Source organism: Nothoprocta perdicaria, unplaced genomic scaffold (assembly GCF_003342845.1).
Source record: "Nothoprocta perdicaria isolate Ctin4 unplaced genomic scaffold, notPer1 scaffold_2, whole genome shotgun sequence".
NCBI lineage: Eukaryota > Metazoa > Chordata > Aves > Tinamiformes > Tinamidae > Nothoprocta > Nothoprocta perdicaria.
The window spans coordinates 2942956-2955965 of record NW_020455204.1 but is presented as its reverse complement, the minus strand read 5'-3'; the positions used below and the strand labels follow the sequence as shown (position 1 = coordinate 2955965).

The 13010-nt window shown below is 39.4% G+C and overlaps 1 protein-coding gene across 1 annotated transcript; it reads right to left on the bottom strand.

The window, feature by feature from the left end:
* Positions 1-254: 254 nt before the first annotated feature.
* Positions 255-12711, bottom strand: TOP3B (DNA topoisomerase III beta). The gene is made up of 17 exons (XM_026037733.1): positions 12612-12711; positions 11688-11819; positions 10601-10707; positions 10122-10196; positions 9025-9221; positions 8537-8693; positions 7338-7451; positions 6355-6445; positions 5878-6032; positions 5544-5649; positions 4776-4922; positions 4084-4257; positions 3114-3242; positions 2758-2907; positions 2401-2501; positions 1961-2162; positions 255-748 (listed from the first exon to the last, which is right to left on the bottom strand). Exons 1-17 carry the CDS (start codon positions 12679-12681, stop codon positions 267-269), a joined length of 2589 nt encoding a protein of 862 aa, XP_025893518.1. The 5' UTR covers positions 12682-12711; the 3' UTR covers positions 255-266.
* Positions 12712-13010: the final 299 nt, after the last annotated feature.

Here is a 13010-nt window from a genome sequence, read left to right as displayed (position 1 = left end):
AAGAAAATTTCTCATCCTTCCCCAGRAAGGCTGCTCAAGTGTTGCTTGTGTTTGTGAGCTCTCCTCAGCAAATGAAGCCCTGCTGAAAGCTTTAAGGTTCACTCAGTCACTAACTGCAAATCCACAAGCATTTGTTGTCTACTTTGCTTTAATCACAAACCAATCCCATCTGTTTAATTTTTCTAAGAACAGGAAAGTGAAGGCTGGAAATACTTAAAATGAACTAAAGGAAAACAAAGCTTTGTAAGAAGTTTATTTTGTGGCCATTATACAAAATAAGCAGCCAGAGCTGCCATTTTGTCCTTGGGCTTCTTTGGATTGGGCCTTCCCCCCGGCCTGCGGCCTTTCCCTCGGCCCCGGCCTTGCCTCTTCCCCTGGCCCCCGCGGTGCATGGGGTGCCGCATGGCCGCGTGCTTCAGCTCCACCAGATCCTGAAACACGGGGTCGCAGAAGACGCAGCCCGAGTGCTGGGTCTCGTCGCCRGGCAGGGGAGACTTGGCTTTGTTAAAATCCACGTCCACGAGGGCGGCGTCGCACGAGTCGCAGGTCTCGGGCGACACCCGCACCTTGTGGGCGTTCTCGAAGAAGTGCACCACCACGTTGCACTTGTTGCAGGCCATCTTCCACTTGGGCCCCGATGTCGAGTCCAGCACCAGGACGCCGTTGTCGCACTCCACGCACTGCCCGATGCCGAGCATGCTCAGCGAGTGCTGGCACGTGGGGTGGGTGCATTCGTTACAGCCCATTCCTGCCGGGGAGGAAAGAGTGAAACTAGACCATGAGAAACCCTCCGAACTGGCACCATCCCTTTGGCAGGAGGTGAGATGCAGAATTGACAGTCGAGCACGTTTTATGCTTTCTAAATCAYCACAAAACAGAATCACTCCACCGAAGGCAACCTGCCTTTTCACAAATCAAAATATTCTCCAAAATGTTTCTATAATGGCTTTCAGCAGTGCCCGACAATGCCACGACAATGTCCAGTATAGGCAATAAGGCTAGACCAGTATTGAAGACACATGTCCCCAACAACACGTAGGGCTCCTAATTAACCCTTGGTTTCATTCTTAGCCTAGATGCTATTTGTACAAGATACAGAAAGCTCTAATAGTCAGAGCTCTTAAGCCTTAAGTTTTGACTCAGGTATAAGCCTTAAGTTTTGACTCAGGTATCAGACTAACTGCAACTTTTCTACCTCCTTTCTTACCAATGGCACTTGACACACAGCATCAAAACAGGACTGTCCCACTCTCAGACCAGACCTTAAGCTACAGTCCCGTTACAGGTACCAAGCACCCTCATATTTCCAATTTAAACCTGTCAGACTCAGTGTCTTGCATTATATATTGAGTGTTAGGAACGTCACTCACTTCACGTTTCTTTTCCTGGCTTGTGGAAAGCATCTCTCAGATTCAATAAGATGCACAGGGAAATTTCACAAAAAGAACTAACATTTTAACTAAATCCCTGTAAGGCAGGGATTCATCAGAGAAATCTTATTAGATCTCAAGCCCAGAAATTTACTATGCAGAATATTGTCCTAAATCAATAAATTCCCAAATCAAGCTATTTATTTCACTACTTTACATACATATTCTAAAGGATMTTACTGCTTTCACTGCTTTAACCCATTGTTGCTATTATTGTGGAACTGCAAGAATGGATTAAAGTATTCTTTGTTTATTCGCAGTAAAACTATTGGACTTTTGTCCAGGTACAAAGTCTCTGAAAACGTTTGTTAGTGCTGATTAAAGGCAAAAATAATACTGTTACGAAATAGCTCAGCTAATAAATTTTGATCAACAAGTTTAATGTGAATTTTATGTATCTAATCAACAGCACTTGAACAGCACTTCATACTAAGCAACATTGATTGAAAACTACTAAAAACCACACTGAATAGACTGCMCATAATTTACTTCATATGAGGCTGATCTCTGCATGTCTACAGAAGTCTTACCTTTTTTCATGTCCCTGAAGGGAGGGTGGTTGTAGCAGTATGGACAGAGTGGGTAGCTCTTTCCTCTGGATCCAGATGACCACAACACTAGCTCAAAGTCATCCAGGGGACAACGCAACTCTTTGTAGAGCTTAATGGTACCATTCTGTGGGAGACTGTAGGTGTCATCACAGTGAGAGCAATGCAGCCGACTTGGCTTGGCCTGGAAACAGAACACAATTCTCCACAGCTGTACTGAGGATGGGGTTCAAAACTCACACAAATCCAGCTGGATGCTCTGCTCTCCAGTGTGTTCTCATGGAAAACTCCATCAGGCCTTTTGTTTTAGAGATGCCTTCTTCACAATCGCATTTGAATCCAAATTCAGCGATGGAAAAGAGATTTCTACTCAAAATCCTCCAGCAAGTGAAGTTTAAAATACAAGCACAAGACAAACTTACCTGAATATACTTCATAAAACGATGGCATTTGCCACAGCGGGAAAGGGGCTTGCCCGTGGCAGCTAAAGGTGAAAAAGACACCTCCATCAGCTCATCCATACCTGGAGAAGAGGAAAAATTATATTGATATTAGAACTCTAACTCCCAACAGAAAACTGGCACAAAATCATCTGATGAGCCTGTAAAAGAGTAGTGTAATGGGTATTAAAATAATACCAATACCAAAACATCTCCCAATACTGCACAACTTCCCATTGACCAAAACATTTAAAAGCAACCTAATATTTAAGTTCTTTCTGCTAGCATCTTTACTACAATTCAGCAGTAGTAGATAATTTCACATATAAAAGATTTTACCCGCAATAGAATCCACAAAGTAGTGGAATTTCCTTTTGAAGATGTCAAGAGTATGCTCCAGGACCTGGTGATAATTTGCTTTACCCAGAGCTATTAAGTTGAGCTGCTTCTCTACAGCGCTGCGGATTGTAGGAAGAACCAATTCTGCATCTAAAGGAAAATCAAAGACAGAAGCAATGGAGAAGCAGCAGTTAAAAAAATAATTAATGGGGGTAGGTTTTAATTATTAGTCTTCAAAATTAAAAAGACCTTCCTAGAAATGCATAATTTCAGACAGAAATGCTACTTACACACAGACAACAGCACCTGACATACTGAAGTGAGAGGATAGGGCAGGAAAAGAAGCATCAACTGACCTATTTTGTAATAGCCGTGAACCAGAACGATGCCAAGGTTTGTGGGCTTTAGTCTCCGACCACTCTCCACTGTGACATAGTTTCGCTGGCAAATGTTGTTAATGTGGACGGGAATACTTGCATCAGTTCCTGCACACACAAGCAATATAACCACCTTGAACATAACAAAGCTTTGGTTGAATTAGTCATTTCTGACTTCTCTTTTCTAATTTTTTTTTTTGTTTCCTTGATTTTGTTTGCTTTGTGAAATTGTAAAGCTTTCTAAAACAGCTTAAAATTTCAGGTACCTTTTCACTGTTATCCAGTTTCCAGATGCTCATTTCTCTTTTATCTAGTAATTCACACGTTCCTCTGCAGTTCTGAGAATTCTGAAATGTATGATTTAACCTTAATCCTTTCACCTCTTCCAGGGAATTACTATTRTGTAGGTAGCTATTATAATAATCACTTCCTCTGGAAAAATACAGTGGAGTAAGAGACTATATTCATTTGGGCTACACACGTTAAGAAAATACATTGCAGGGAACAATCCAGATTGAAAAAGAGAGGAAATACTGTTGCAAAATGTGTAATGAGAGACATTAGAAATAYTGGAATCAGCAAAGGCAAGCTGTAAAGGCAGGAAGACATTCCCAGTAATGTGGGTGCATTCTTCCATAAAACACCAGCTCTTTCTGACAGAGAATGGTGAATGGTAAATTATGAAAAGATGGTTTCTTTGGCCAGAAACCATGCATGAGTGTAAGAAAGGGAAAGCACTATGTGGGAAAAGGGAATCTACAGTCCTGTAAGAGGTGCTAGYGGCCCTCTAGTTTGAATGGAAACAGATAGCACTGCTGTACCTATTCAAAACAATGCCAAAAGGTTATTACAAAGAGAGACAGCTCAGAGACTCTGCTCTAAGGAGTGACTCAGATTTGCCCTCTTGTTGGATGTACTACAGGATAGTGTAAGTGAAGCCAGTTCCTACCAATGCCATGCTTTTCCATCAGAGTGATAAGTTCTGCTTCAGTCAGGTAATCAGGTGGACTGGTTTGTTTTTCCAGCAGTTTTATTTCACCAATTGGAAAGACATCTCCTCTCTCACAATGGGGAAGGCTCTCCTCTAAGGGGATGCTGTGCCAAGGCATAATTTCTGTGAAGCCTGGAGGTTTAAAAAATAAAACAAGAGCACTCATCTCCACAACTTTGAAAAAGAACAAGGAAGAGGTTTCTAATTTTAACTTGGGCTAACTTGGGCTGCATTATATAGATAAAAGCTGGGAAGCTGCATGTTATACCACATAGAAGATAACTGATATTGAATGAGGTTGGGTTTACTCAGGAAATACTAGATCAACAAGAAGTTTCTCCTACTCCACAGCACTGTTTTGTGGGTGGCCTGAGTCAGCCTGATGTACAAAAGAAGTTATACTTTACTTGAAGGAAAATACAATGCAAGTGTTGCACTATTTCTATTCCTGAGACTATTACATGCAAAATAATATATGTTCTACAGTGTAACAGAAGTATGGAAATTATGACAAAGATCTGTTGTTTGCTACCTTGATATCTCAAAAATGTCTTCAAATTTCCCCTAAACCTCACTTCTATATACTCAATGTATTATAGGAAAAAATATAATAACCTATAACTAAGCACTCACTTCTCTGTTAGTCCTACCTGGTGAAGTTACCACTTTTCCAATACAGGTAAAACGTTCAGGACCAATACTGAAAGAAATGGTCGTTTGTAGGTACTTGCAATCAGCACTGACAGTGGCAATGAAATGTCTAGTTATATACTCATATAGTCGCCATCCATCTCCACCTAAGGATAAACAACATCGTCTTACCCACAAAACTCAAGTCCTGCAGCTCTACATAAAATTTGCACTAAGTACCAGATTTCCATTGCTATCCCAGAAAAAAAAAAGATGCCCAAAACCTAAAAAAAACAATTAATTCTAAAAGTCCATCTAGCAGTACATTTACTGTATTTAAATAAAATCCCCTTTTGAAGGATTGCAGCATACAAAATGTCTAATGTTACATTTTAATATAAAATACAAATCACAGAGATTTAATTAAAAGGCATTTAAAACTTGATTTTCAAACACAAATATATAATAAATTAACTACTTGCAAGTCACTATTCTTCAGCAAGTTTTTCCTAGTGAAAAGTAGGTATTTTGATTTTAGGTGGGTTATTTCTAGTTCTTAGCAGGTACAATGAGCTCTAGGATCATTTATTGACGAGCAGACCAGATCACTGACATCAGAGGTTTCAGTCACAAGAAAGTCTGCTCTTTTCCCTTGCTGCCACTTGAATAATTATATTTTCTACAAGGAGTGAGGGATTTTCAGACATGCTCCTGTCTCCCTAAAAAAATCTCAAATCTGAAAAAAAGTTCTCTGTATAGTGTTCTAACACTGGTGAATTTTCTAATACCTAATTCTGCTTCTGTTGCAGCTCTCATGGGTGTGATGGGAGGATGGTCACCTGCATCATGGCCCTTCCTCGGGCGATTAATACCTTCTGAGAGCAAAGCTTTTACCTGAGTGAAGAGAGAGAGAAAATAAGCTGAAGTAGGTAACAAGTCTATCAGCAGATTAGGAAAATTTTCAGATCTAATCCATAACAATACAAAGCTCAGAAATGAAAGTAATTACAGATAATTATTTATTGCTTGCACAGATCTATAATCAACATACATCAGGTATCTTAAAAAAATAGGCTAGAGAATGAATTGTTAAATAATATAGGTTCTGTTTCATGTACTCACAGTTTCTGCCCAATAAGGATTATTAGCTTGTTGTCTCAAACATCCTTTCAAGTCAAAGTTTTCTGGATAATGGGTAGTTTCTGTTCGAGGGTAGCTAATATAACCCTGAGTGTAGAGACGTTCTGCTATTTGCATGGCATGTTGGGGACCCATTCCTGGGATGGGGTAGGAGAAAACAAAATTATGATCACAGCRAAGCGCAGATGATTGCATGTGTTGGGTGTGAAAGTAAACTCTACCACAGCATTTAAATAAATTCTGATTTGTCCTTTCTACAAGAGTTTTGTCACCTTGATCTAACTCAAAACTTCACTTTCAACATGTTTGTTAAACTTGCCCTTCCCCCAGAATTATATGTTTATTATGGGAAGAGGATGCTGTCAAAAATATGTGTGATGTGCCCTTGATTATTTGATTTGAAAAGCCAAATAAATACTTATATTTAAATAGTTTGAAAAGCTGAACTTTCACACATACCTAAAGCAGCACTGGCCACTCGTAGCATTTCTACCGTGTTCAGAGCCAGTGGTCTCTGCTTCACCTTCTCTTTTTTACTCACAGATTCTACCTAGAAAATAGTATTTGCCCAGTAAGAGTTCTGCAGTTTGCTACCTAATGAAAGTTTAGTTTACATGATGACCATAAACATGCTCCACAGCTAACATTACCTATTCTTATCACTATCTATTTTGTTCTTGTAAAACAGCCACAAAATATTTTTATTTCTGAAAATCTGACTAGAGACAGTTTTAGCAATCTAAAAATACACTCCCAGCACTCCTTTGTGCTAGAGACTAGATAGAGCTATAACCAGGAATGCAGCAAGGTAGCTTATTGCTATCTTTACTTCCTATCTACCTCAAAGTAGTTTCAGTGTTACAAGGATTTACTGCATAATCCAAGTAATGTTCTTAACTATAAGAATCTAGACTTTTAAAAGCTTCATGCAGTCTTTGAACCTTGATGCCTGTAAGCATTTAAATGCAAACATACTGTCAAACAAGTATTGAACAGAACAGAATTAGAAGTTAATTGGCTATAAAGATTGTACCATGCACATKATTAAAATTTTAACTGCAGGAATATTGCCATATAAGTAATTAAATTCTGATTTATACAATGTCTCATGGGAAATAAGAGGTCTGCTTGGAGAGATCTGAACAGTATTTCTCAGCAGGTTTAGTAATGAAGATTTCCTGTCATGACTGATGATCATCTCCAAAGTCAGTATGAAAAAATGAGCTTGCTTCTGTTGTGATGACMAAAGTAGCATAATATGTACCCCAATCAAAAACCTCTTGCCTTTTATTTTATTTATAACATATATAAGCTAAATGGAATTTAAAAAAAACCCCAGCATATCAATAATATACACTCTTCTTAAAAAAAGGAAAATTCAGCAAATTAAATATTATTTTCTCTGTATGAAAGATGGCTTTACTAACGGTAAATATTCTTACCTTTGCTTCTTTTTCCATCTTTGTTATATTTAGGAACATTTGAGCAACCTCGCGATCAAAAACCCTCACTCTATCCCAATCCAAAGTGAGAGAATTTTCTTTTTCAGGGTTCACCTAGTGGATGGGAAAAAAAAATAGTCATTAACACCTCACACTTCTACTAAAAGTACGAGAGCACACATTTGCCACCATAATTCAGCAAACAAATCCCAATCCCTAGGCTATGAAAAAAGAATTCCAAACTTGTAGCTGTACTGTTTTTCACGTGGACTTTTGAGAAGCCCAAGGGTTATTTTGAGTTCTGGGGTCAAGAGACTGAATGGAAGTATTCTTCAACATAGCTGAAATACTGTACTTATTCATAATGCTGGCAAGAGTCAAGACTGAAATAGGCAGAAATTCAAATTTTACCATTTTGTTTTAGTAAAATGAATGCTTTATATTAAAAGCAAATTGTTACTCAGTCACATTTTAAGTCGCATGTACCAAAAAAAAAAAAAAGAACCAACCATCATGAAACCTTGAAATTCGCCAAAAGTAGGCACCAAGTATTTTCTAGCACTGAAATTGTCAACGAAAACGGACAATAGTAGACACGAGATTTYATCTTGTTATTTTAAACTCCAAAAACGGCAACTTTTTCCATCCCTCTCCAATTTGTTTAAAAAAATCTTGCAGTCGGAAGCAGTAAAACCATTCCGATTTGTTCTCAGAGCTTGGAGAGCAGCAAGGCTATAAAACTGCCATAAGCTGCCAAAGTATTCAGTGGACTCAATTGCCAATTAACACAATGAACATTTTATTTGCTTTAAACTTCCAATATTCAGCAATGCCAATGTTTGTTGGCAGCCTAATTAATTCCTGGATTCAAATTAACAACACAGCCAGTCCAAGGACCCCAGGGAACAAAACCAAAGCATTTTAAGCACTCTTTCTGGCTGAGCCTAAGCTTGGATAGTTAGCACTGAAGTATTCTTATAAGCAGCACACAATAACCGCTTTAATATAAAACTGACATCCTGGAAACTCTTCTAGAGAGTGTGGTGACAAACATGYGAAGTGAATAAAAATATACAAGCAAATTGGAAACATTGTGAATTCTTGTCAGCAGCTACAAATTTATGAATGGAGAAAAATGAGAATACATGAAATTTTTTTTTTTCAGATATAAATGTAGGTTCTTTGTAGGCAAAACTTACTTTAGCTTGCAGCACCCAGTAAGTCTCAGGCTTAAATGACTGGATTTTGTCATGTCTTTCAACACAGAATCCAAGAGTTGGAGTCTGACATGGCCCAAAGGAGATGAGGGAGCTGTCTAGATTTCCGTATTTCCCCTGGAAATATTTAGTTTGAAACCTARGAGAGAAAAATATCAGCAACAAGTGCATTAACATACTTCTTCTCACCAAATGCAAAGACTTCCCTAAGCTTACACAGACACATATGAATACTCTATTAGATCAGTCAAGTATTAGGAAAAAAAAATAAATTATAAGATCTTAAAAGCTAAACTTTGCCTCACAGAATCTTTCTTATTCTTAATTGGGAAGAAAGGGATAAAATAAAAACTGAAGTTGTTCAGTTTGGTGCTGAGGAGAACTAGCCACTAGTGTTTTAAAGCGTATTTTGTAGACCAGTGTAGCTTTCCTGAATCTTTCACACCACTGTCTGTAATCTACACTGTCACCTTGTAAACGCACAGCCAATTCTAAGATCCAGCTCCTGGCGGGCATCCACTGAGAGCGCCTCATTGCGATTGGGTTCTCCCAAGTGATTCATGGCATTGCAGATGTCTGTGTCAGTGATAGAGCTGAATTTAGCTCTATACACGGTTCGTTCAGTGCTACGAGGTTTGTTCATAACAGGAAGAACAGCATCGAGAACCTAATGAAGAACAGAAACAGATWTTGAAAGTAATTGAAAGGCGTGTAAAGTAGTATTGCTCTCTACAGAATCCCTACAAAGTATTTGCCAAAGCTTAACTATGKTCTTCATTCATTAAGATGTCATGTCAATGCATTAATTGATAAACAAAAGTAATATTGCCCGCATACTTAGAAGTATATCAAGAATTAACAAGATTGAAGGACTTATTTATTAAACAGTGATTGCTGAAAGAGAAGCACTCTTCTTGGCTAAATRCAAGGAAATTCTCCAGTGCTGCTGCAGCACTTTTTCGTAAGAATGTTTCAGTTTCTATCCGGGTTTACTTTTAACTATTGCCAGGGCACAGTTACATTTAAATTCTTTAGTATCTAAATGCAAACAATTGATAAAATGTGTGTCTTTTGTCTAAAGACAATACAATTTTTTTTTTCATGTAGACTTCTGAGGGTAAAATACCCAGCAAAATTGCTAATTTTAGTTATATATTCTTATGTGCGGGGTCCAARCCCTCCTTAGGAATCTGCAGCCTCTACACTCAAAAGTATCTAATTGTCTAAAGCACAAAGGATGAGAGAGACCAAGTCTTATGAGGACAACAAAATAGCTATTTCAGCTCTGAAATTTAGACTGATCCTTGAAGCCCTGGAATGTTTGGACAATTAAGAGATTATTCATCTCAGATGAGCAACGTCTATAAAATTGATTTACAATAACTGACATCTTAGCATGCAGAAACAAGAATTTTTCCACCAAGGCACTCTATGACCTTGAAACTTCATTCAACTTAGTTTGATTTTTTTCAAATATCTATAAAGCAGCATACTGATAATGCTGAGTGCTGTTATGTCACAGATGTATTTATCATGGTATTAAGAGACCTAGAAATTGAAACCTTACTTCAAAACAGATGTTTTCTCCTTCTTTATCGCAATCCAACCACAAGACAATATAATCACAGCCTCTTCCTTCCACCTGTGAGAAAAATCAGCACAGTTCTTCAAAAACTTAGAAAAGTTGCCTCTCCTCACTAACTAAAAATTTTATTTAAATTTATTTAAATTTAAATTGAATATCTCTAAATTAAATTTATTCTCTTTAAATTTGAAGAACTAAAGGTATATTATCACTCAGTCCTTTCACCTTTCCATTACATAATTTCCACATCTTTAAATAAATAAATAAAAACATCCAACCAAAAATCTTTGCTAACTCACAAAGATATTACAAAATCTTTCATAGAACTATTTAGTTATTCACAGAATAATTTCACTTATTTTTCAGCGTAAGATAAAAAGCAGTCTCATTACTTTGTACCCAATGGAAGAACAGAGCCAATGAATGCCTGATGATGGAATGTATCCCATAAGAGAAGGTACCTGTAAAAATTTCACCATGGTCAGTTTGGGATTTGCTTCTTTCTTTTCTGTAGGGGCTTTACTAAAAAGTTCTGCTGGATCCACTTTGTCCCAGCTGTTGTATTTTCCTGAAAAATAGAAGCATGTTAGCCAAAGTTCTATCTTAAGAACAGACAGTAAACAAAGAACTAAACAAACAAACAAACAAACANCAACAAAATTACTGTGCAGAACAACTGATTTTCAAAATCTATCATGGAAAGCTTTCTACTCTAACACACCTTACTTTAAGTCCTTAGTTCTCATGTGAATTGCAGTTTAGTTAGTTTGAAGCATGACATGCCAAGCGGAGAAAAATGCCAGGCACCTTTCACAACGACAACACGAGCTGTTAAAATACTCTATTAGTATGATCCAGCCAAAGGAAGGATTTTTTTCCTTGCTCTCATTATGCATATAAAATGAACACAATACAGTCTCTTTTACTTTTCATTACATATAGGTAGCCCTGCCAATAAATGTCTATCATGGATCATCCTTTACTATCCTGTAGTATCAGGGTATTTGTTCATTTACATGTCTCTGAAGTAATTGTTAGTAATGACATGGAAAACTCTAATGTACTGCTTAAACAATTAAAAATTAGTCCTTGTAAAACCTATGAGGCAGTCAGCATTAGATCAAATAGCCACATGGCTAGTTCAACACTTCAAAGGAAGTGACAAGAACCCTTGCACATAAAGAACCCTTTACCATAATACATCCTACATTTTAGACAATCTCTTTGTAGAATCTACATTTCTTAATTATCTTTCATCCAAGAACATAAAAACATTATGCAGTCTAGCAAATTGAGCTTCATCACCCCTTATATTCTGGCAGCACTTGTGAGACAAAGACAAGAAAAGTATCTGAGGGCAGTACAAGAAGTCAACTACAGGGCTAGAAACAGAAATCAGAACTGCTGACCATCAGTGGCCTTTTCATCCTCATTTCCTCTCTAATCTGAACACTCTCCAAGTCATTTTCACAATCATTATTTTCCCATTAGAAGTCCCAGAGAGTTTTGCAGGCCATATCGGTTAAGAAGGCTCATACAGACACATACCTATGAAATCCAAAGTCATCACGTGGCCGCACACGGATGTCATCTTGAAATGGGCACTCTGTCCCACAAATGATCCAGCGTACTCATGCACAGAGCACGCACCATTCAGCCCTTTGCGAGAGGACATGTTTCCTACGAGAATAAGAACATAAATATCAATTTAAAAAAACTATTCTAAGATGCATTATTTCTGAGGAAATTACTGTCCCACTTCCCTTTTCCAAATTGCACAGATCAGGTTTTTCTGATTATTGACGTCCACTCTTTGGCTTTTCTTCAGCCAAATATCACTTTGGGCCCTTCTTGGCTTATCTCACTTTAGCAATTTCAACCGAAACTATACAAAATCCCTGCTGCGTTTCAATTCCCACCAAAAAATGCTCAGAAAAAAAGGCAGCATCATTCCCGGGTCAGCCACACACATTCTGTTTTTCACATGACTTATGAGATTATTTTAAAGTATTTTATAAGAGCAACACGCTACGTAATCAGTGCTTTTCAGAAACCATATGTGGAACTGCACACCTCCGCTATATGTAAAATAAAAGCAGGCTCTTTTATGCTTGGATTGAAGAGGCGTTAGCAGGTTAAAGAAGCACAACATAGTGATGGGTTACTGGGGATGCATCCCAAGACACAGTGATATGTTACTGGGGATCCATCCCAAGACACAGTGATACGTTACTGGGGATGCATCCCAAGACACAGTGATACGTTACTGGGGATGCATCCCAAGACAGCACTGGCAGGTGACACCAGAGCTGCTCTCCAGGGTGTCTCCCGCCTCGCTATCCTGCGGGAGCACCTTCCAGGAGGGAACCCAGGAGATTCCCACTGGGATGCCGTCAGACAGGCCGCGCGTGCCGGGACTCTTGGGCTGGCACCAGCAGCAGCACAAAGACAACGGTGTCACGCTCGCCCTACCCCGTGAGAGGATCTTGGCGATGGACTGCGCCAGCGAGGGCTTCTCCGCGACCATCAGCACGGTCTTCATGTCGGGGCGGCAACGCGCACAGCCGAGCGCGGCAGCACCAACAGGGCTCCCCGCTCCACCGAGGGGCCAACACTGCTTCTGGCGGGGCGAGACTCGCTAGGAACCGCCCCTAGGGACAGACACATAAATAAACACATGAAATGAAATGCGCAACCCGCCAGGGCTACCGAAGGGGTCCCGCACCGCCGCCTCAGCGCCCGCCGCCCAACGCGGCCCTGCGGGACCGCGGGTTCGAGCCCCACGCGGGGAGGCAGCGCCGCCCGAGGCGGGAAGCGCGGAGCTCCCCCCGCCGCCGCCGCGGCCGTTCCCCCCGGCGCCGCCAGCACCTC